This window comes from Rattus rattus, chromosome 12 (assembly GCF_011064425.1).
Source record: "Rattus rattus isolate New Zealand chromosome 12, Rrattus_CSIRO_v1, whole genome shotgun sequence".
Lineage (NCBI taxonomy): Eukaryota > Metazoa > Chordata > Mammalia > Rodentia > Muridae > Rattus > Rattus rattus.
Window position 1 is genome coordinate 69,891,691 of NC_046165.1, and position 21,918 is coordinate 69,913,608.

General features: G+C 52.0%; 3 protein-coding genes across 4 annotated transcripts in view; 2 read left to right on the forward strand and 1 right to left on the reverse strand.

Moving 5' to 3' along the window:
• The first annotated feature begins 70 nt into the window (after positions 1 to 70).
• Positions 71 to 7,647, forward strand: Ap1g2 (adaptor related protein complex 1 subunit gamma 2). Of its 2 annotated transcripts, XM_032917699.1 has the most exons (22): positions 71 to 274; positions 643 to 844; positions 1,336 to 1,460; positions 1,599 to 1,740; positions 1,850 to 1,946; positions 2,120 to 2,196; positions 2,323 to 2,418; positions 2,913 to 2,993; positions 3,159 to 3,257; positions 3,408 to 3,463; positions 3,617 to 3,730; positions 3,878 to 4,018; positions 4,098 to 4,152; positions 4,227 to 4,349; positions 4,943 to 5,032; positions 5,108 to 5,235; positions 5,462 to 5,566; positions 5,845 to 5,971; positions 6,053 to 6,188; positions 6,751 to 6,914; positions 7,276 to 7,374; positions 7,454 to 7,647. In XM_032917699.1, exons 2-22 carry the CDS (start codon positions 644 to 646, stop codon positions 7,553 to 7,555), a joined length of 2,358 nt encoding a protein of 785 aa, XP_032773590.1. In that variant the 5' UTR covers positions 71 to 274; position 643; the 3' UTR covers positions 7,556 to 7,647. The 2 variants fall into 2 exon arrangements, with proteins under 2 accessions (XP_032773590.1, XP_032773591.1); XM_032917700.1 differs by lacking the exons at positions 71 to 274; positions 643 to 844; positions 1,336 to 1,460; positions 1,599 to 1,740; positions 2,120 to 2,196 and having other exon boundaries at positions 1,849 to 1,946.
• Positions 7,648 to 8,159: 512 nt separating this feature from the next.
• On the reverse strand, positions 8,160 to 11,752 carry Thtpa (thiamine triphosphatase). The gene is made up of 2 exons (XM_032917702.1): positions 10,484 to 11,752; positions 8,160 to 9,343 (listed from the first exon to the last, which is right to left on the reverse strand). The coding sequence occupies exons 1-2, from the start codon at positions 11,028 to 11,030 to the stop codon at positions 9,216 to 9,218; spliced, it is 675 nt and encodes a 224-aa protein (XP_032773593.1). The 5' UTR covers positions 11,031 to 11,752; the 3' UTR covers positions 8,160 to 9,215.
• Positions 11,753 to 13,754: 2,002 nt separating this feature from the next.
• Positions 13,755 to 21,918, forward strand: part of Zfhx2 (zinc finger homeobox 2) — a 32,934-nt gene continuing 24,770 nt past the window's right edge. Inside the window, exon 1 of the mRNA XM_032917704.1 lies at positions 13,755 to 14,503. The gene's annotated coding sequence lies outside the window, so the exon portion shown is untranslated. The remainder of the gene's footprint in view (positions 14,504 to 21,918) is intronic.

Consider the following 21,918-nt stretch of genomic DNA (forward strand, 5'->3'; position numbering starts at 1 on the left):
TTCTGACCCAAGTGTCACCTGATGGGGCGGATGAAAAATGAGGCCCCTGGGGGAGCCATAGTCCTGTAACAATTCTAGGTTCCTTTATCAAAGTACCAAAGAGGCCAGAGGTCAGAAATCTCAAGAAGGCTCAGCAAGGAGGCCCTAGAGGGGCGGGTCCCGTGGTAGAGGCGGGGAAGAGGGAAGGGCCCGAGCAGCGCACCAACCCCAGCTCTGTCCCATACCAGGAAGTCCTGGGTAGGGGGTAGAAGAGCAAAGCTGACACCGAAGCCAGGTGAGCTTGGGACTGGGGAGCCTTCTGTGGGAATGCGGGCGAGAAATCTCGCAAAGGCAATAGCGCAGAAAACCAGGAGAAAAACTGGAGAAGAGAATCTGGCCGGGGAAGGAGAGTGAGAAATAGACTGATCTGAAGCGCAGGCTCAGTAGAAACAGGCACAGGGTGGAGCAAGGACGCATGCGTAGTGGGGATGTCCTTGCGAGGCGGGAGAGTGGCTCTCAGGTCCAGGTGGGAGGTAAAAGTGGACACGGTTTTAGGGCGGCGGTGGAACGCAATCCCTTAGAGATCTTGGCTCAGGGCAATTCTGTCGAACCGGCTAGAACGTGTTAAATTAAGCCTTTCCAACTCCCGGGCTCTGTCCCCAGGATGGTGCCTTCGTTGAAACTTCAGGACCTAATCGAAGAGATTCGTGGGGCCAAGACGCAGGCCCAGGAACGGGAGGTGATCCAGAAGGAGTGCGCCCAAATTCGGGCCTCCTTCCGCGATGGGGATCCCCTGCAGAGGCATCGCCAGCTAGCCAAACTTCTCTACGTCCATATGTTGGGCTACCCCGCCCACTTTGGACAGGTACTGGCCTGGGATGGCCCCAAATTTTGAGGAAGATAGCCATTGCGCCCCTTTGTATTTGTACCCACCCCCCCCCCGCTGTGTTTTTTTTCTCCAGATTTTTTGTTTCCGAAACAGGTTCTCTATAGTCCCGACTGACCTAGAACTCGAGTAAACCCTGCCTCCGTTTCAGTGTGGGGGTTTTCAGGCATGCCTCACCCTGCCCAGTTAAATCCTTTGGCTTCTGAGCCTTTTATCCATCACCCTACTAGTGATTTCTTGGCCAGCCCCGTTCAGCACCGCCCCCCCCCCATCCTCTTCCAGCTTCTACTCCTACACAGGTCCCTGAAACCACCCTGCTGTCATCTGAATCAACACTTAAGCCTCTGGTTACAGAGAGAGTGATGAAATATGATTCCTCACAAGTTAATCTGGCCTAAAGGAGGTTGTAGCCGGGAAGTTAGTGCCTGTGGTTTCACCCTGCTCCTCCTGGTCTGCCTCCTTCCCTATAGATGGAGTGCCTGAAACTGATCGCCTCCCCCAGATTCACAGACAAGAGGGTGGGCTACCTTGGGGCCATGCTCCTATTGGATGAGAGACACGATGCCCATCTGCTCATTACCAACAGCATCAAGAAGTGAGAGGGTCCCGGGGCCCTTGAAATCAGGGCGCTGGGAGAGGGAACCGCAAAATCCCAGAGGGGCTGCCTGCTATCGGTACTGCGCCGACGAACTGGTTTGCTCAGACTTGACTGACCATCCTTCCAACCTTACAGTGACCTGAGCCAAGGGATTCAGCCAGTTCAAGGCCTGGCCCTGTGTACTCTGAGTACCATGGGCTCTGCTGAGATGTGCCGGGACCTAGCCACTGAGGTGGAAAAGCTGCTTCAGCAACCCAGTCCCTATGTGCGTAAGAAGGTGAGATGTGGGCGTTTGCCTCTCCAGAACTTGCTCCCAGTCTGCCGTGGAAGAGGCGTGGCCTCTAACCTAACGTGGTGGCCCTTTCTGAGGCCCTCGACCTCTGCAGGCTATCTTGGCTGCAGTGCACATGATCCGGAAGGACCCCGAGCTCTCCAACATCTTCCTCCCACCCTGTACCAAACTGCTTCGTGAGCGCCATCATGGTAAGGGCCCAGGGATCTCCACTGTCCACTTCTGGTCTGGCTATGAATAGATGAAGTGAAAAGCAAATCAGCAAGAGCAGCTCATCGGATAAGGGCGGTGCACACACACAAACACACGCTAGTAGACTGTCCCATGGCCTGGCCCACCATTCACTGCCCCGCCCTGACCCCAGGCACCCTGCTGGGCACCATCACGCTGATCACGGAGCTCTGTGAAAGAAACCCTGCAGCCCTCAGACACTTTCGCAAGGTGGGCTAGTGAAGGGGCAGGCCGTGGGGCAGGCAGAGGTGGATGGTGGGCGCTCAATTGGGACTGATGGTTGAGAGGAGACAGACGGGCAGAGCTCAGACAAGGCTGGATGTGCCCGTCTTCCAGGTAGTGCCCCAGCTGGTACAGATCCTCCGGACTCTGGTGACGACAGGATACTCCACAGAGCACAGTATCTCTGGAGTCAGCGACCCCTTCTTGCAGGTAGGCTGAGCTTTACTTACGGTATTCCCAGAACAGAGAAGGTTTCTCAGGAAGACCTTGGCCAGTGGTCACTTCCCGTTTGGTCACAGTCCATGTCTTGAATAAGAAGGTAGTGAACTCAGGATTGCCCTAGTTGTCCCAAGACTGGAGAAATGAAAGGTGGCTACCAGAAAGTCCAGTTTTTGGTAAAAGGCCTATTCCAAAGCCCAGTATGGTGGCAGAGGCAGGTGGATTAAATGAGGCCCATGAGTGTGTAGTGGGCCCGGTTCACAGAGTGAGTTCCAGGACAGCCAGGGCTACAGAGAGAGAGAAAAAACCCTTCGGTTTTAAACTCCCCCAACTCTATGTAACTCTGATCTCCTCCCAGCTCATCCAAGGAAGCTGTAGAGGTGAGAAAGAGCTGGGCCCCTTGCAGTATTTGTTGTCTACACTGTTAGGTCTTTTTGCCTCGGGCCCACGACCCTACCCTGTGAACCACTCTGATCCAATCTCAGGTCCAGATACTCCGCCTACTTCGGATCCTCGGACGGAACCATGAAGAAAGCAGCGAGACCATGAACGACTTGCTGGCCCAGGTGGGAGGCATGCCTTAGGCCTTGTGGTTTCTTAGGGTCCATCGGGCCTGCATACTCCTCAGAGGACCATTCACCACGCAGAGGCCTTTCTGTCCCCGCCCAACCGACGAAGTCCATGCAATCACCGGAACCCTGTACAGATGCACCTCTCCCCCATCTGCACAGGTGGCCACCAACACAGACACCAGCCGAAATGCAGGCAACGCAGTCCTGTTGGAGACAGTACTGACCATCATGGCCATCCACTCTGCAGCCGGCCTCCGGGTACCACTACACAGTCATGTGCTCTTCTGCTGTGGCCCCACCTACTCAGCTAGTCCTGGTCCCTGGCTTTTCCCTAACCCCCATCATGGAGGAGATCCCACTGAGCAAGTGGCTTCTTCCCTGACTGTCTCCACCTTCTTCCTCCCACAGGTTCTAGCTGTTAACATTCTCGGTCGTTTCTTGCTCAACAATGACAAGAATATCAGGTAACAGCCAGTATGGGGCTAGATTGTACCACTATCCACCTGGCCCTCTGCATTCCTCCCTTCGGATCCACCTAACCCTTAGGTATCCTGGAGGCAACACGGGTTATCAAGGCAGGTGCGCCCGTGTGATGTGGCCTCTCTTACCCTGACCAGGTATGTGGCTCTGACATCGTTGCTGCAGCTGGTACAGTCTGACCACAGTGCTGTGCAACGTCACCGGTCCACCGTGGTGGAGTGTCTACAGGAAAAGGACGCCTCCCTTAGCAGGTAAACAGAGGGAGAAGGGAGAAGGGGACAGGGCAGAGGACACAGCACCCAGTGGCCGAAACTCAAACCAGCTCAAGAGCATCTGGGAACAGGGAAGCCAGAACAGGGTGAGCTCGGCCATCTGCACGGATGCCTTTCTCTCGCCAGGCGGGCCCTGGAGCTGAGCCTGGCCCTGGTGAATAGCTCCAATGTGCGAGCTATGATGCAGGAGCTGCAGGCCTTTCTGGAGTCCTGCCCCCCTGATCTTCGGGCTGACTGTGCCTCAGGCATTCTGTTGGCTGCAGAGAGGTAAGTGACATGTGACTGGGAGTCAGAGGGTGTGGCCTGGGGAGGGACAGTGTCAGCGCTGATGAGCCACGTCCCCTAGGTTTGCTCCCAGCAAGCGGTGGCACATAGACACCATTCTGCACGTGCTGACCACGGTAAGAGGCGGGTAGTCAGGGAATTGGGCAGCAGTCAGCAGAGCCCTGACTTGGCTGCATCTACCCCTCTCCAGGCAGGCACCCATGTGAGGGATGATGCAGTGGCTAACTTGACCCAGCTGATTGGGGAGGCTGAGGAGCTGCATACCTACTCCGTGCGCCGCCTCTACAGTGCCTTAGCAGAGGATATCTCCCAGGTATCATTCCTGTCTCCCCAGGTCCGGCTGACCAGCCTTCTCAATTCTAGAAATTGAATGCTTTCCCCCACAAGCATAGAAAATTGAACCAAGGACCAAGCCTACCTTTTATTTAAGCTTCTGTCCTGCCCCTGGTGACTACTGGCTACATCTCCAGATAAATAATTTTAATCCCTCTAAGCTCCATGTCCTCAACGTTCTAGAAATGCCTACCTCCCAGGCTGTCTTCAAGACCAAAAGTTGGCACGTAGAATAGTCACTTCTATTATTACTTTCAGTGCCAAGTGGATTAACGGTGACAGCCTAAGATATCTATAACTCCCTCTGTCAACTTGAGTAGAGTAGGTAGAAACCATCTCTGTTTTCTTCTCAGGCCTCCGTCCTGTGATCACGCTATGTAGTTTTGATGCTTGCCCACCAGAGGGCAGTAGTAGCCAAAAATGCTAGGATGGAGCCTGTTAAACTTAAAAGTCTCCTCCCTACCCTGCCAACCCCACCTTCTTTGCACTGTAGTAAAGGGGTGTTGTTGGGTCTAGAGAAGAGGATCCCACCCCGCACCCAACCAGTCCCTCAGTGTCTCATCTCCCATCCAGCAACCACTGGTTCAGGTGGCGGCCTGGTGTATTGGCGAGTATGGAGACCTCCTGCTGGAAGGTAACTGTGAGGAGACAGAGCCTTTTCAGGTGAGACCTGAGGTGTGAGCGAGACCCTGGGGAGGATTCATCAGGACAGACATGACGTGTTGCCCACACCTGAAGGTGGAAGAAGAGGACGTGCTGGCACTCCTGGAGAAGGTGCTCCAGTCCCACATGTCCCTGCCAGCCACTCGAGGCTATGCTATCACGGCTCTCATGAAACTCAGCACCCGGCTCCAGGGAGACAACAAGTAAGAAGGGGGTCCTGTCCCATGACAGATGTCCTTTTGCCATGCCTACTAGTCTTCGAAGTCCCCAGGCACACATCCCTCTCCCAACCTAGTCCTTAGGAATCTGCTTTTGACTCACATATATCAAGTGTCTCCTTGCTCTGTGAGGCCTCTCCCCTCCCTCTCGTCCTGGAGTGGAAGGGCAGGCCAACCGCCATGGCCTCTCACATGCCACGCCGTGGCCCAGTCGTATCCGCCAGGTGGTGTCCATCTACGGGAGCTGTATGGACATAGAGCTTCAACAGCGGGCTGTGGAGTATAACGTACTCTTCCAGAAGTACGACCACATGAGGTGTGTCCAGAAACCTGCAGGTAGAACTTCACACTATCCTCTCCCAGTGCTCTCGTCCCAGCCTTTCTCTTTGTGGGGCTCGCCTCCCATCCACAGTTGATGCCAAGCCGGTGTCCCATCCTCACTGGTTGTCAGAAGACCAGCAATGGTGCCCTGTCTTAGTCAGAATGGGGCTTGTGACCCCGCATGCCACAGCCCTCTACGTCCTTAGTCTTCTTCCCAAATGCTTCTGTGAAAGCATGGGCTTCACACGGGAACCCCCGCACTCCATCCCTCAGGGCTGCCGTCCTCGAAAAGATGCCTCTTGTGGAGCGCAGCGACCCTCAAGTTAATGAGGAAGGGAAGGAAAAGCAAACTGGGGCCCAGCCCTTGGAAGCAACAGCCCCTGTCCCCACACAACCCCAGGTGAGGAGGTGGGAGGCTCTGAGGAAAGAAGACTATGTGGGTGTACACACCCTACCGTGACCCTCCCGCCCTTTGCCCCAGGCCACCAAACTCTTAGATCTGCTGGATCTCCTGGATGACACTTCTGGGCATGCTCAACGCCTTCCTCCTCTGGACCCTTCCCCAGGGGAAGCCTTAATTAATCTCCTCGACCTTCCCTGTGCACCTCCAACCCCAGGTAGGCCTTGGCAAAGGGAGACACATTATAGAAGTGGAGTGGAAATGGGTCATTTCTCCTTCTGAGCCAAGGATGGGGACACCCATCTCAGTAGGCAACAGTTTCATTCCATGGCAATCCCATCGTGGTCCTCTTTCATGATCCCTGTTGTATTTCTCACCCCAGTCTGCAGGTCTGTTTCCACTCCAGTCTGTCCATATCACTTCCCACTACCCCCTCTATTGGCTCCTTCAGCTCCCCAAATTCTTCCACCTCAAACCTTTAACATTTCACGTTCTTTACCCAACCCCAAAAGGGCTAGCAGATTCCACTCACTCTTCAGCTAAATGCCATCTGTCCTACCCTGTCCTGCTTAACTTGGTTCACCACAGCCATGATTACCTTACACTTCCATGTTTCTCTTCCCCCAAATAGATGGTCAGTTCAACCTTAGCTTGTCTAGTTTGTCATTAGATCTGGGGCAGTTGCAGGGTCAAGACTGGCTCACTCCGTTTTTCCTGGGTGAGTGGATGCGTGTTCTATGTTAAGCCCGTGCGCTGAGCTGCCTCTCCCCCTTCTCCAGCTCCAATCCCCAGTGTCAGAGTGTTTGAGCGTAAGGGCCTACAGCTGGATCTTTCCTTCATGCGGCCCTCGGAAACCCCTGCTTTGCTCTTAGTCACTGCCACCACCACCAACTCCTCAGAGGAGGCTGTTACCCACTTCGTTTGCCAGGCGGCTGTGCCCAAGGTTTGAAAACAGTGGGGTTCGGCCAGGTGTGATAGCTCGGGCCTATCATTCTAGAACTTAGAAAGCTGAGACAGGGAGACTCACAGGCCAACCTGAGGGTAACATAGTGACTTGGAAGCCAATTTGAGCTACATTGTTTCGATAAAAGAGAGAGAAAAAATAGCACTCAGAGGTGGCCCAGGCACTGCAGGAGAAAAGGCCAGAAAGGAGTGGAGGAGGGTGGGAGGCAGAGTGTAATGAGAAAGGAGGGATGGAGTTATTGGGGTGTCATCCAAAAATGTGTGGGGACCCCAGGATGTGGAGGACTGCCTGAGCCTAACCAAAGGCCTTACTATGCTCTGCCCAAATCTCCCATGTTCAGAGTTTCCAGCTGCAGTTACAGGCCCCCAGTGGGAACACAATTCCAGCTCAGGGTGGTCCTCCCATCACCCAGGTCTTCAGAATCCTCAATCCTAACAAGGTGGGTTGTTAGATCCTGTGGCTAAGAGGGGCAGGAGCGGTCTGAGCCCTGACCCTGGTCTCTGCTTCCCTGCTTTTAGGCCCCTTTGCGACTAAAGCTTCGCCTCACCTACAACCACTCTGGCCAGCCAGTGCAGGAGATCTTCGAGGTGGACAACTTGCCTGTGGAAACGTGGCAGTAACTTACCGTGGTCAGTGTCTGGCCTGGGTGTCTCCAGGCTCTTGATGTCTCGTTCAAGGAATAGAAATAAAGGCACACGTAAATTGCGAAGTAGCAAGGAAACTTTATTTAAAAGCAAAGTGACCATACAGATTAGAAATGTGCTGCAAATGGGCGATGACCACAGTACTCAAGGGCCCAGGGTCATTGCCCAGTGTCCCTTTGATAAAGTCTCAGGGAAAGGAGGTGTTAGTTGCAAAGTAGCATACTTTTCTATTTTCACTGACAGGCTTGGATTCTATAAGCCTTTCCTGACTGTGCATGACCCTTCCCATGATGCAGCTGATTTTTTTTAATCACATGCTAACTCATTCTTCATAGACACAGGATGGTCAATAGGGTTCTCCTTAAAAGTTCACCCAAAGGACACAGTTTACCTTACTGTGCTTGCACCGAAACCAGTCTAGGCCTAACCAGCCCCCTACTTTGGGGTATGTTCTAAAATGTTTGAATAAGACTGTCCACAAAAGGGGAGTTTTGTTTTTTTTTCGGAGCTGGGGACTGAACCCAGGGCCTTGCGCTTGCTAGGCAAGCGCTCTACCACTGAGCTAAATCCCCAACCCCAAAAGGGGAGTTTTTGATGGCCACCGGGGAAGGAGAGATTTGTTCTGTTGTTCGAAGTGGGACATGAGGGCTACTCAATATGGCTGGGGTCCTGGGTGCACTGTTAAAAGTGTGTGTCCGCGGTGCATGCAGCTGAGGATCCTAGGGCACCAAGTGGCAGTTAGCGGAGAGGCATGTATGGCTTGAAGCAAGTGGAGTTGCGGGCTGCTAAGCTTACCTGTCTCATCACTGCCTCAGCTCACCTGAAATCTTTCTGCGCCCTCAGCTTGGGACACAGCCCTGAGGGCCACCAGCAGGTGGCACTCGGACCCTTTATTTGTCACCGCAATATGGACAGCCTGCCTCCTGCCCAACAAAATATGTCTATGAAGCCTGAGGAGGGCAGAAAGGCCTAGCTGAGAGAAACAGTGTCTAGGAGCCGAGGGCGGAGCCTTCTCCACAGGCAGAATGACTTCCTGGAACCCTAGGAACCTGTCTCAACAATGACCGTTTGCTTTCTACCCCTCTCTGGGTTGGAGAGCAAATGTATGTCTGAACTGCCACACAGGGCACTCTACCCTCCAGGCACAGTGACAGGCCCAGAATGTCTAGATCCCTTAAGGAGTTCCCAACCATTTCTCCACCTTCTTACTCTTCCCTGCACCCCAAGGCAGGGGAATCCCCACTGTTTCCCCTCATCCCTAACTCAGCTGTAAGGCGGCTTCAGAGCCTCTGGCAGAATCAATGGCATCGACCAGGGGAGGGGGGGTGGCAAGGGATTTCCCTGTGCTTAACTACTGATCACGGCTAAGTGGAAATCCTATAAACACGAGCGGAAATCAATGGAGGCTGCTTAGCGGCCAGGGGAGAGGGGCGGCCCACAGATTGCATCTGACGGATGAGGGAAGCAGTGAGGGAGGGCTCCAGGAAGGATAGCTCAGTGTGGGTGAAAGACCTGGCAGAGCTGGAGAGAAAAGTAGCTCTGCTGAAAGGGAAGGGGCGCAGTGGTCCCGGTGTGGATGGCAGCTTCAGAGTTACCGTCCTTTTGAGGAAGTGAACCCTGCTTCCATGCACTGTTGTCATGGTACTGAGTCCCCTGTGGCCTCACCGGAACTGTCTGCTTCTAGCAGGCGCTGATAGTCCAGAGGCCTGAAGCGCTGTAGGTAGACCAGGAGCTTAGCAGGTGCCTTCTCCTGTGCTGGCACTCCTGCGGGCAAGGGGACAAGGAGGAAAGAGGATTGAGCCCTTGTATACGCTTCTGTTCTGGTCCCTGCCCACCCGGCCAGGGCAAAATTTGCAAAGCACTAAGAATCCAGACGTCATCAAGCATCTTCTCCAACCCACCCACTCACTCACTGGACTGCAAAGGTGAGACCCTCCCTGCAAAGACCCACTTGGGTTGTGCCTCTCCTCCAGCAATTAGAGATGGTGAAGCAGCATCCTGTGCCACGGAGGCAGGGGAGCCAAACTCACTTCATTTATTACCGATTTCTCCCAATCAAGATTCAAGCCCATCTAGGCAGGTTGAAGCTCATTAGCTTGGTAATGGAGCACACGCAGCGGAGTACGGATGATAACCAAGCGCTGTGAGAAACGGAGCTCCGGAACTGGAACTGTGGAACCGCGAGGGGAGCTCACAGAACCTCGTCTCTAACTGCCTGATGCCAGTGTCGCTAATGGACAGCAGCCTGCTGACCCACAGCAGGAAACCACGGGTGGTTTCCAAGGAGGCTCAGCCCTCCAGGGCTGTCAGGCCCTGTGGGGCGCACAATCTCCTAAGTGGGCAGATGAGTTATTTCAGAGCTAGGCATGGAGACAGAACCACCTGCCAGAGTACACCACTGCCCCGCGCTCCCATACCAATGTGGTGCTCTTGTCTTTACACCAATCGGAAAGCACGGTCGAGGGGGTGTGGCTACTTACACCTGTAACACCAGCCCTGGGGCGGATCACAAGCTTAAGGCCTATCCTGGGCTACACAGAAGACTACAGAAAGAGCCAAAGGAGTAGTAAAATAACCATGTAGGAAGTTGAAAGAGAAAACGGAAGTTTGTGAAGGATCAAAGCAGAAACCTGATAAATAGAACTAGGAGAATTAAGTGACAACTAGGATGAAGATTGGGAACCGGGAAGAATGAAATCCAAATTAGCTACTAAAGAATAGGGAATGATTTTTATAGAAGCGTACGCAAATTGGATTTTTCAAGAAAATCGCTACAAAAAAACCTTCCCTTACAACAATGATTTTCACTCTCCAGTGAGGTTAAGTGAGAAACAAAAACAGCCCAAAGGGCCAGTCTCCCTCACCCAGCGTTCTGCTGAGCATACAGAGACCTATCTCCCTCACCAAGCATGCTACTGACGCTGATGATCTTCTCTAGGGCAGCCGGGACTTCAGCCTTCTCATGCACCATGGCCTCTACCTCACCCACAGCATAACCGAAATCCGTTGAATCCAAGTCCACTGTGAGCAGTGACTCCTCTTCATGGGCTCCAGATAAGGCCAGCTTCCAGGAACTTCGTGTAGTTATAAAACTAGCTACTTCCTGCAGCTTCAGTCGGTCCAGGACAGCAGCCACACCTGCAGTCTCCTGCTCCCCAGACCCCAGCAGTTCAAAGAGCTGGGTCACAATTGCAGATTCCGATGTGACTTCCACATACTCATTGTGAGGTCCTGAGACACCTGTTACTCCAGGACATTTGAACTCCCATCCACTACCTTCTCGTTGTCGCAGCCAGTGGTCAGACAGCATAAGGCTTAACTCAGAGGTATCATAGTACGTGTCTCGGAAGGTGACCCGGTGCTCCAGGGTGGCCCCCAACTTCTGCAGCCTTTCCTCTGTGTCAGGCCCTGGAGTAAACTTTCGCTCCACCTCAATCAAGCCCTGGGCCATGTTAACCTGCAACACACTTTTGTGAAGAATTCACTGCGTGCTCAAGGCGAGGACTAGTCATCAAAGACCCACTAGTCCTGGATGAATTTAAGATGCATATACACTGTCTCAGAGCCCTGCCCCAGTGACACAAGGCTCTACTTCAAGGTCTCACCGGGCTGCAACAATGGTGACAAGTCTCCGGTTAAATCCTACTACTGATAACCCGAAAGGCTCCCTAGAAAACAGGCCGTGATGCTGATGACCTATCTTCTCTTTACACCTTGCTACCCAAGGCCAGAATTCACTGCCCAGGAGGGCCTGCCATTCTTCGCCTAAGCACCAAACAGCGGAACCTCCGGACACTCTTCAAGACCCCAGGGTCTCCTTCTCCCGGGACCCGGAAGTGGGGGAAGGGTGCCCACGCTACACCCGCGAGGAATGCCGGGAGCGGTCTCCCGCTCCGGACCTTAGTCCTGGCTCTTTACGCGCGAGTCCGGTCCCAGCACCAGCGGCCATATTAGACCGGTGTGGCGGTGCCGATGGCAAGCTAGGCCTGAGAGGTCTATTAGGTTACGTACGACCCAACCCGGTGGGCAAGAGGAGCAAGACCATCCTCTTGCCCGCTGTTCATCCTGGATCTTTTCTGGAGCCCCGGCATCGGCCAAGATCTCGAGCCTTAGCGTGAGCCTGGTACTCTGGGCCTGATGCATGATGGGAGATGTAGTTCCAAAGGGCCAACTCACCTTTCGTGGCCACCCGTCACTATGGTGATGAGAAACATGCAATTAGTGTCAGCCAGCCGGAATCTACCTAAAGCTCTACTGGAAGGCTTTGGGGGGTGTGGCGAACGGGAAGGGTAGTTCCTGACCCCTCCCAGTGTAGACCGTGGGTGGTCCTGATGAAACACAAACTATGGCTCCCCGGTGGTGATGGTCTGTAATTCAGTTTAGCCACTTGGAATATTTTTATAGTTTTTTTTGTTGTTGTTGCATGTTGTTGTTTTGGGTCTGTTGATGTTTTGACCTAAGGATTTCATGTAACCCAATTTAGCCTGGAACTGCCGATTCCCCTTCGAGTGATTGCTGGGTTACATGTGTGAGCCAACGTGCCCTTACCTCTTTACTGGGACTTTAGAGGGGATCTAATACAAACTGGTTCAAAGGTTTAGAATAAAGATGAGAAGGAAATTTTGTATCCGTGGAGGAAGTGGTTTTGAATGTGAATTAAGAGATGTGATGGGAGCGCTGGAGTGATGGATTCTCAGCACTTAAGTACACTTGCTGTTCTCACAGAGCTCTGGGATTGCCTTCCCAGCATTCTCCAGTTACAGGGGTTCTTACTCCCTCTTCTGGCACCCTTCTGTACTACAGACAAAACACTGGTACATATTCTTTTTAATGAGTGTAAGAATGAATGAATGAATGAATGAATGAATGAATATGATGGGATTACTGGAGGCCTAGATGAGAATAACTGCCTAAGTAAAGAACCAGAAACTAGGTACAGCACCTAGCCAGTATCTAAGCTGACAATGACTTGAAGTGTAATTGAGTGGCAGGTTGAAAAGCCACGAGTGAGTGCTAGACTCAGTCCAACAGCCCTGGAGGCGGCTCTGTCAGGAGTACAAACAGTAGTCAGGCAGAGTGGTGTGCACCTGGCTTCCTACCATCGGGCAAGCTGGGGCAAGAGATCACAGCTTGAGGAGAGCCTGTACAGACTGATTTCCAGCCGCTCCTGGGCCAAGAGTGAGACAGGCAGGGAGCATTACGGGAACTTGGCATTTACAGACATGGCATTTTGAACGTGGGATGGCATTCAACAAATGCCTGCTTCTGGTCTATGGGCTGGATCTTACAGAACACAGAAAATACCAGTGCTTCCTGGGTCAACAAAACTGAAAAGTAATGCCAAAGAGCTGAGTGGGGAGGAAACAAGTCCCTGACCCCAGCTCTTCTCATTAGCCCGATCTTCATCTGTTCTCTTTAGTAGACCCTGGCTGGCTCTTGGGCATGCTATTCCACCTGCCTCAGTTATATGAGGACTAAAGAGTCAGTTACAAAGTTTACTGTTACATTGAGAAACTCAAAATAATGGTTTTGTAACCAACCTCAATTTCGGTAGTTCTTGTTATTGTTATCCGGTGAGAAAAATATGTCACAGCAGCAAGCTTGGGCTCTTGCGTCAGACCACTGAGATTTGCATGATCTTACTAGCATTTATTGGTCATACAATCTTGAGCTGGGAAACCGTGTTTTCTTCCAGTATAAAATGAAGTCCTGTATACTCCACTTTAGAGTCTTTTTTTTTTTTCTTTCTGAGACTGGGTTTCTCTGTGTAGCCCTGGTTGCCCTAGAACTCTCTCTGTAGACCAGGTACCTCAAATTCAGAGATCCACCTGCCTTTGCCTCCCAAGTACCGGATTAAAGGTATGCACCAGTACACCCAGTTCTGCTTTAGAATCTTAAAATCTTAGAATATAAAACATTGATGAGCTGACAAGCTGATGAAGAGAAGGAACCAAACCTCCCAGCTCCCTACCCAACTTGGAGGGATGTAACTGAGTTAAGAACACAGCAGCACTGAGAGACTTCAGAGTAATTGCTATGAAACAGAATGTTCTAGTAATCAAAAGGGGATGGGAAGGATAAGGCTAGAAGAAGGGAGTGAAATAATGATGGACCTCCCAAAAGCTCTACTTGGGAAGTAGAGGCAGAAGTCTAGTCTACAGAACATGTTCTAGGACAGCCAAAACTACCCACTGAAACCCTGTCTCGAAAACCAAAAAAATAAAAATAAAACACACTTCTGTAAACAGGATAAAGACGAAGGAACAAGAGTTTTAAAGGACCTGTCCTTTTGGCAGGCTTAGGGTAGACCTACTGCCGAGTCAAGGAATAAGCCTGAGGACATGATCGGTCTGCCCCGCCCTAAGATCCTGGCCCCCACCCAGGTCTCTGTGTCCTGGGACACCGGGCAGACTCCGCTAGCTGTCTATAGAGGGCGGAGACCTACAGACTACAGTTCCCAGCATGCACTGCGGCGGGCGGGTCGCTGCACCTGCTCAGTGGGGCTGCCCCGGGCGCCTGGGTATTGATTATTCCATTGTGTGGGACGCCTCGGCTCCAGCCAGTGAATGAGGCGGAGGAGTGAGGGCTTGAAGGAGGAGGGCGAGGAGGAGGAGGAGGAGACAGGGAGCAAGCCAGTGCCCAGGGTGAATCAATGGAAACCCACTCACGAAGCCGGGAAAACACTTCAGCCGCAGCCAAATAGCATTGATTATTTTCTTTCACTTCCCTCACCGCCGTGAATTTATTTATTTTTCCATCTCCGTCCCCGACGCCCCGGAGCGAGCGCTGAAGGGAGGGAGGAGGAGGGGCAAAAAAGGAATCAACACATCGGAGAAGTCCCTTCCAAGAGCCGCCCCCTCCCCTCCCCGCCTCGCGCTGCTTGGCGGCCGCGGTTCGACTCCCGTCCCTGCTTCCAGCTGAGGTGTAAGTGCATCGATTTCCGATGCTGCTGGGTTGTTTTTTTTTTTTTTTCTTTTTTTTTTTTTTTTTTTTTTTTTTCCCCCCTCTTTTTTGCCTCTCCCTCTCCTTCCCTTCCATGCTCTTCCGAATCTCGAGATCCAGGAGAGAGGAGGCGCGGGGAGACTGCTACTGGAGGGGACGGAGAGGGACGGGAAGAGGCTGGGGGAGGGGACTCGGACGGACAGACTGCCGAGGAGAAGGGGACAGGAGTATTGGGGAGAAAGGGCGCGCGAGTGGGGATGGGGAAGAGAGGCAGAGGTGGAGAGACGGAGAAGGGAGAGATAGGGCCAGCCGGACAGAGGGCAGCGAGAGCCTAGACGTACCGCGCCGAGCTCTACCGGGAGCGGGGTTCCTGGAGGGAAAGGGAGGCCGGGTGAGTGCGAGGGCTCTGAGCTATCAGCCTGGAGGGGCCTGCAGCCCGCATAGGATCTCAGCTGGCTGCGAGATGGGGGAGAAACCCGGGCGGAAGGGCTGATGGATGGGCTAGCGCGCCGGGGTGCCGTGTGGGAGGGGGAGTGGATACCTTTAATGTTCATTTTTGCCTGAAGTAGGTGAGGGGAGCCCCACTGGCGGCGAAGCATGCCTGCCCTGCTTCTCCTGCCACCCCGACTCTCCATCCGCTCTCGTATGCCCCCATCATTTTTTGAGCTCTGGACCACGCTTCTCACTGTGCCTGCGCCCCCACTGATCTATGGTTGTGCCATTTTTCACTTGGCTCCCCACCCCATCTATATCCAGTTCTGTGACAGTGACACTTCTCATCCGAGTGATCCTATCCGCGCACCCGGCCCCTGTGTGTCACGCCTAGACTGCCTGACGGTTTGGCCATCCACTGCTCTCCTTCAGGGTCTGTCTGTACAACTGTGGCCTTTTCAGCTACTTTGGAGTTTGCTTATCAGCCATGATTGTGGTAGTCTGCGGTCAGGGAGATGGAGCTGATGTGTCTACCCCTGAAGACCTCAGTACCCTTTCAACATGGGCACAACAGCCTGGTGTTCAGCTTAGCTGGGAAGCCTTGGAACTTCTGACATTGTTGATACCTCGTTTGCCATGTGCCTTAGGGGCTTCAGTGTGTCCTCTGCTTTTCCAGGAGCTTTCCCCACAAACCTCATCCCTGCTGACTTAATTTGCCTCCCTTCCCCCACTCTACCATTGTATATACATTTATTATCTCAGCAGTTTATTTCACCATGCTTCCATAGCCTTTTTTCTGATGGGCTCCCTTGTATCGTCACCATCTTTGTTCCTTTTTCTCCTTGGTCAACCAAAGTTGTTGGGTGTTCTGTTTGTTTGTTTATCCCTTCTCCTGTCACTCAGCATTTTAACCTTAGGAGAAGATGTCACAAGCAAAGGGCTGGGTGAGAGGTAGAGGTTATGTTTTCTGAAGGCATATAAACAGGCCAAGAAATCAATGTAACGGTCTTCCTGGAGCATGCAACTCTGTCACCCATCAGTGCCATAGCTAACTGTCAACTTTGATTCTGTAAGGGGAATGTTCTCTGGGACTCTGAGCTCCACCCCACCTGGTCACCCCGTGGCTTTTTCTTCACTTTTTAGCTCATTTTCCTCGTGGGATCCTGGTATTCTTCTCTTTGGGTTCAGCAACATTCTTTATGAGACAGGTTTTATTATTCTCAGAAAACCCTATCTTGTGCAAGGGCTGCGTTCATTCAGTCTAAAGAATGGCAAGGGTGGATGATGGATTGGAGAGTTTATCGTGGGCTTAAACCCATCATTGTTTTTCCAGACCGCAGGAGCTCAGGAGGATAAAAAAGATGAGGCAAGTGATGGCAGGAGAAACCAGGTTCAGTAAACACCCGAGTTAAATGTATGGGCAAAGGAAACGATGAAAATCCACGCAGAACCAAGAGTAGGGAAGGGGAGGAACCAAGAAGCGATTAATGAAAAATTGAGCAAATGAAATAATTAAATAAATATGAGTTAATAGCTGTACAGGAGGAGAGAGAAAGATGAGAGAGTGTTCCTGAGGAGGGGGGGTCAACAAAAGCAATATGAAATTAATACAGTGGGGGAAGGGACGAACTGAGGAGTAAGATGTGGTGGGGAGAGGGTATGGTACAAAGAAGGTATGGACGGCGAAGGAAGACAGGATGTGCGGGAGCAGATCAGAGCCGCAGAGCGCCCTGGAAAGGGAGAAGAGGAAGGAGTGGGGCATCAAAGGAGACAGACGCCTCTAGTCTGAGGGGGCACAGCATGACCGAGGCAGAGAGCAAGCACTGCGGGGGGTGAGCAATTTGGACAAAATGGCCTGGCAGACAACCACTGGGCCCTCAAAGAGAGATGCTTATGAGGAGAGAAATTGCAGAGATGGAGAGAGGGGACGAGACTCTCACCAGTGTTCATTCCATCAGCCTCTTCCTATTTTACTGCCAAGCCAGGAGAACAGAGGAAAGAGATGAAAAAGTATAATTCGCATTTACTGCAACTGACAGGAACTTGAATCTTCCCAGCCCCCTGAGAGAACCAAACACTTCCAGCCTCTGATGTCATAAATTGCTTGGTTGCCTTGGCAACCGGACAGGGTCCCTCCTCCATGATGTCAGAGGCAGCTGGCGTTACCATATTGAGACCCATCCAGGAACAGCCTGCCCTCTGCATCCCGTGTGGGACAGGGGTCTGATGGAGTCAGATCCGTAGGACTCCCGTCTCTGGTAGCGACTCTGCTTCTCTGGAGCTATTCTTAGCACCGGACAGTTGTCACAAACTCCTCTGTGAGTGCCTTAGGCTTGTTAAATCCTGACAAAAGCAAGAGGAACTGACCTCAAGAGAGAGTAGGCACTGAAGTTAGGATGGTGGGGCAGAAAGGCATGAAAAAAAGAATGTCAGCACGGAACAGAAAAGGAGAAGGGTTTTGTGAGTCAGGAGAAGAGCTGTTGGAAGCAGCACAAGAGGTTGGTTTTGGTGTTAGGAGTGGCCGAGCGTAAGCGGATGCCTGAACAGAACATGGAGGAAAGTTTTGAAATGCCGGAGGGCACAGTAATACTTGGCTGAAATGAAGGCGGGGAAAGGGTCTCTTTATTTTAAGAGACCAAGGCGTATGTGGGAGACGTAGGTCTGGTCAGTTATCTTCTGAGCCGGGGATGCCTCCATTCAGTTTCTTTTGCAGGGAGAGTGAGCTGGGGGTTGAGACAGAATCTCTCTCTGTAGCCCAGGCTGGCCTGGAACTTGAGGAAATCCTCCTGCTTCAATCTCTTGCGGTCTGAGTCACCATATCTGCCTCTAGTTTCTAATTGTTTTATAACACCTCAGTGTCTGTCACACAGAACGGGCATTATACAGAACCTGTTGAGCAGATGCTGAGTCTGAGAGTTATCCTGTCTCCCAGACCTGTCTGCATACAGTCACGTTAGGAAATCAGAAACAGGGCAGAGAGGCCACCAGACTCGGGGGCAGGGGAGAGAGACAGTGCTGGGGGCTGAAGGTCGTAAGGTGGACCTGGAATAACAGGGTCATGTGTGTGAACCATCCTAGGAGCCTAGGATACAGAGGAGGGTGAGGAGGCAGATTCCAGAAAAGGTCCAGGGTTTCCAGAGAGCAGGCAAACCTTATTCCCTATCATGAAGCTAAAGCGGAATCAGCCATACTCATACACAGGTGTGCAGATGTGTGCACACACGCATCCACAATGGCCACAAAAGTCCATAAATGAACATGAGACAACACCTGTCTCAAAGTGATCACAGTGGCGTGAGCCTTGGCTGAGCGTGTCACAGGACAAGGAGTTAGCTGCTGCCCACACCGTGGTGTAAACAACCCTGTAAGAAATGACCTTCACATCTGACTGCCCACTGTCGGGGGCGGGGGGGGGATCATGAAATAACGGCGCTCACTATGAGTCTCCAAGCAAATCTGCAGAAATAAACCTCAGAGGAGAAAGGTGTGCCAACCAGGGCTTATGGCATGGCCTGATCTTGCAATAGAAAGCCAAAAGACTCTAATCAGAGTTAAGAAAGCTAGCAGAGAAGACAAGGGAGAGAGACACAAGGAGCTCGGGTAGGCCTGGCTTCTAATTAAGTCCTCGCAGCAGAAGGGGGTGAGGGGAGAGAACATCAGTAGCTATGTGTACTGTCAGCACCCGCTACTGACTTGGGCAGCTCATATTTTGCGGCAGGTGACAAGCTGTCGACACAGCGGTCCTTTACCTCACTGTTAGAAACTCATTTCATTGATTTTTCCATCTTTCTTCTCAGGCTTCTCACACTAAGCTTCAGGCATCCCACCACCCGCTTTCCCGGGGCCCCTTTGCTCCCTGGGAAAGCTTAGTGAACTAATTGCCCTGCCTATTTCTGTCCCACCCACCCCTGGCTGGGGGAGGCAGGGGTAAAAGATTTGGAGACACTGTCCAGATGGCAGTCCTACTCCTGTGTAAAGTTTTAATGGTGGTTAGGGAATAGTGGTATAGGGTAGGCTTTTTTTTTTTTTTTTTTTTTTTTTTTTTTTTTGAGACAAGACTACTATATAGAAGCTAGCCTGGAACTTGCTAACAAAGACCAGGCTAGCCTTTACTGACAGTGACTCTCTTCTACCTCTGCCCCCTGAATGCTGAGAAGAGAGATTCTTTTTAGTTTTTCTTCATTTTTTTTTTCCGGGGGTAGGGAGAGGGGAGGGTCTCATGTAGCCCAGGCCTCAAACTCACTACATTTCAAAGGCTGGTCTTGAACTCCTGATCCTTTCTTGCCTCTCCCTCCCAAATCTGGGATCGCAGACAGGTAGCATTATGTCTGGTTTCTTTTCTGTTTCCTACCAAGGCAGCTCAGCACTCGACCTCCCCTCCCCATTCCAAAAGTCCGAGAGAACTGGAGATTCCTCCTGTGTCTGGGCAAGGTCCAGGCCTTGGCTCTGCAGTAGAGCCATCCACCAGACTTACATGTGCTATACAATTAGGAGACCATAATTGCCCAGGGTAGTGAAACCCGTGTAGGACAGGGTATACGCATATAGGGTTTGTAGCACGCTGAGGTGCCAAGCTGATGGGGCACGATGGGTGTGGGCCATAAATGTCTACTGTAAGTGTAGACATTTCCCCTATGCAGCCTCCACACTTGGCTAACTACCCTTACCCTCTCCCTTTGGGATTCGGTTTAAGCAAAAGGTCAAGAGTCAGTTGCCAGTCATTTGACTTCTTAATGAAGGAAGGCAGACGATTGGACTGTTTCCTTGTAGGGAAAAAAAATAGAGTAAATTCATTTCCATACTCAAAATTTTCCTTCCTTGCTTTGCTGGCTATCCAGGCCAAAGGCCCTCTGTACCTCACTTCCATATCTTCCCTCTACCCGCAGGCCTCTTCCCTCTATTGCTACCTCCATCCTATGTTTAGAAAACTGGCCTGCGCAGGCCATGGGAGCCCTTCTTCCATCCCTGGCTTCTTCAAATTCCATTGTTTCTGAAACCCCAGAGACGCATCCTGGTGCTTTAGGGACATAAGGCCCTGGAGAGTGGAGAGAAAAGGGCAGACAAGAGTGAGAAACAGGTACTGGGCGGCACCTGTGGGCCTGCCATCTCAGCACTTGCAGAGTGGAAGCAGGACTCACAGTTCAAGGTCATCTTCAGCCACTTAGGGAGTTCGAGGCCAGCCTAAGCCCCTTCCTTTAAAAAGATCTGGACAGACTGGGCCAGAAGAGTCTGATAGAGACGGAGGAGGTAGCTTTGAGATGAGAGAGATCGATTTCACAATTTGCATGAAAAGGGAGGGAAGGTTGTATGGACAGAGAAAAAGACCTCAGAGACCCCTCTAGTCCGGGGAAGACAGCCCAAGATGAGGGAGAGGGGGTGGCCCTTCGTGAAAACAGCAAGGCCTTAACTCAGCGCCAGGTCAGTCCTGAGTTCAAGCCTTGCTGGTTATGACCCTTATGGGAGGAACTGAAGTGGCAAATTAACCAATATAATGAAGTCACTGCATTTTGTTTGCCTTTGCTGGTTTCCCCGGGAGATCCGTCCTCTGGCCAGACAGGGCAGTGTGGGGGAGGGGAAGGACAGCAGAGGTGAAGGGCAGGGGAAGGGCGCCGAAGAAGACAGGGAGAAGGAAATGCAGAGGGCGGACACCATGTAGAGGGTGATGAATGTAAGGCAGCCCAGAGAGGGAGGCAAGGGGAAAGGTGAGCATAAAGAAGAACAGCGGGGACCAGAGAGAGGAGCCCAGAGGAAGGCATGGAAAAAAAGAGGGCGCCCTAGAGGTGAGCTGTAATGGCGAGCAGTGGGGAAGAACGTGGCCAAAGCGGCGGCGAGAGCTACAGCTGGTGGGGCCGGTGGGCGGGGCCTCATCTCCATCGCTAATGGCTGTGAAATGAGGTTAGCTCCATTAGAAGCAGCAAGAGTGTAACGAGATCACACTCATTAGGGATGGGCCATCCTAGTAATTACCACCACCCCAAACACTCTGAGCCAGCCGCCAGCCGCCACCAAGCACTTGCAGGCACACTGCAGTGTGCCACATGACTGCAGAATGGGAAGCTAGGGCCAACCTAGGTGTAACCTCAGGACTCTGGAGCATGCCCGCCTGACGTGAGCAAATTCACTAGCCCCCAAAGAGCAGTGCACTCAAATATCCCCACTTCAGGAAATAAGGCGTGCGAACAGAAAGTGGTCTTTATTTTATTGCTTGGTCATATCCAGAGTGTTAGGCTAGAAAGGGGGAAGAGACAAAACTCCATGACCTACTACTTCCTGTTCTTTGCAACACATGAGAAGACCTGAGCAGAATCTGACACCGGGCCTGTGTGACTACAGAAGCTGAGGCTCTGGCTTTCTTTTGGCCCCGAGGTATTGGTACTCCTAGGCTTCCCAGCCCCAAGTCTGTTTCCTCTTTCGTTTCATTGTATAAGTAACAACAGACTGCTTTGACAGAGTCCGTACGCTAATATAGATACACGTGTAGACTGTTAGCTTTTTTAAAAAGTTATCTTTTATTATGTGTGTTTGGAGGTCAGAGGTCGACTTTGCAGAGTTAGTTGCCCCCTTCCATCTCTCTTTAGGATCAAACTCTGTCCAGCTTGTAGCACAAGTATCTTTACCCGCTGAGCCATCTCTCCAGCTCTGAACACTAAGAGACATAGACACACACATTACCATTCAAATAACTCTACCCACCTTCAGGCTCAAAGAGGAGTGTAGCAGCACACACACATGGGCAGCAGAACCCTTAAAAGGCCTCTTCAGACTGTGTGCTAGCCAAGAGCAGCACCCTGTGGGGACACCCAAGTTCCAAGCTCATCTTACATTACTACTACTGCTTATCATCATCATCATCACCACCACCACTACCACCACCACCATCATCATCATCATCATCATCATTGTCTTTGAAACAGGGCCTCACTATGTAACTCTGGCTGGCTTCAAACTCACAGTGATACACCTGC

Coding starts and splice junctions, on each gene's coding strand:
- Ap1g2 (XM_032917699.1), top strand. CDS start 644: ATGGTGCCTTCGTTGAAACTTCAGGACCTAATCGAAGAGATTCGTGGG. Junction 3,464..3,616: donor AACAATGACAAGAATATCAG/GTAACAGCCAGT, acceptor TACCCTGACCAG/GTATGTGGCTCTGACATCGT. Junction 6,189..6,750: donor CTGTGCACCTCCAACCCCAG/GTAGGCCTTGGC, acceptor CCCCTTCTCCAG/CTCCAATCCCCAGTGTCAGA.
- Thtpa (XM_032917702.1), bottom strand. CDS start 11,030: ATGGCCCAGGGCTTGATTGAGGTGGAGCGAAAGTTTACTCCAGGGCCT. Junction 9,344..10,483: donor CAGCGTCAGTAGCATGCTTG/GTGAGGGAGATA, acceptor CCTTGCCCGCAG/GAGTGCCAGCACAGGAGAAG.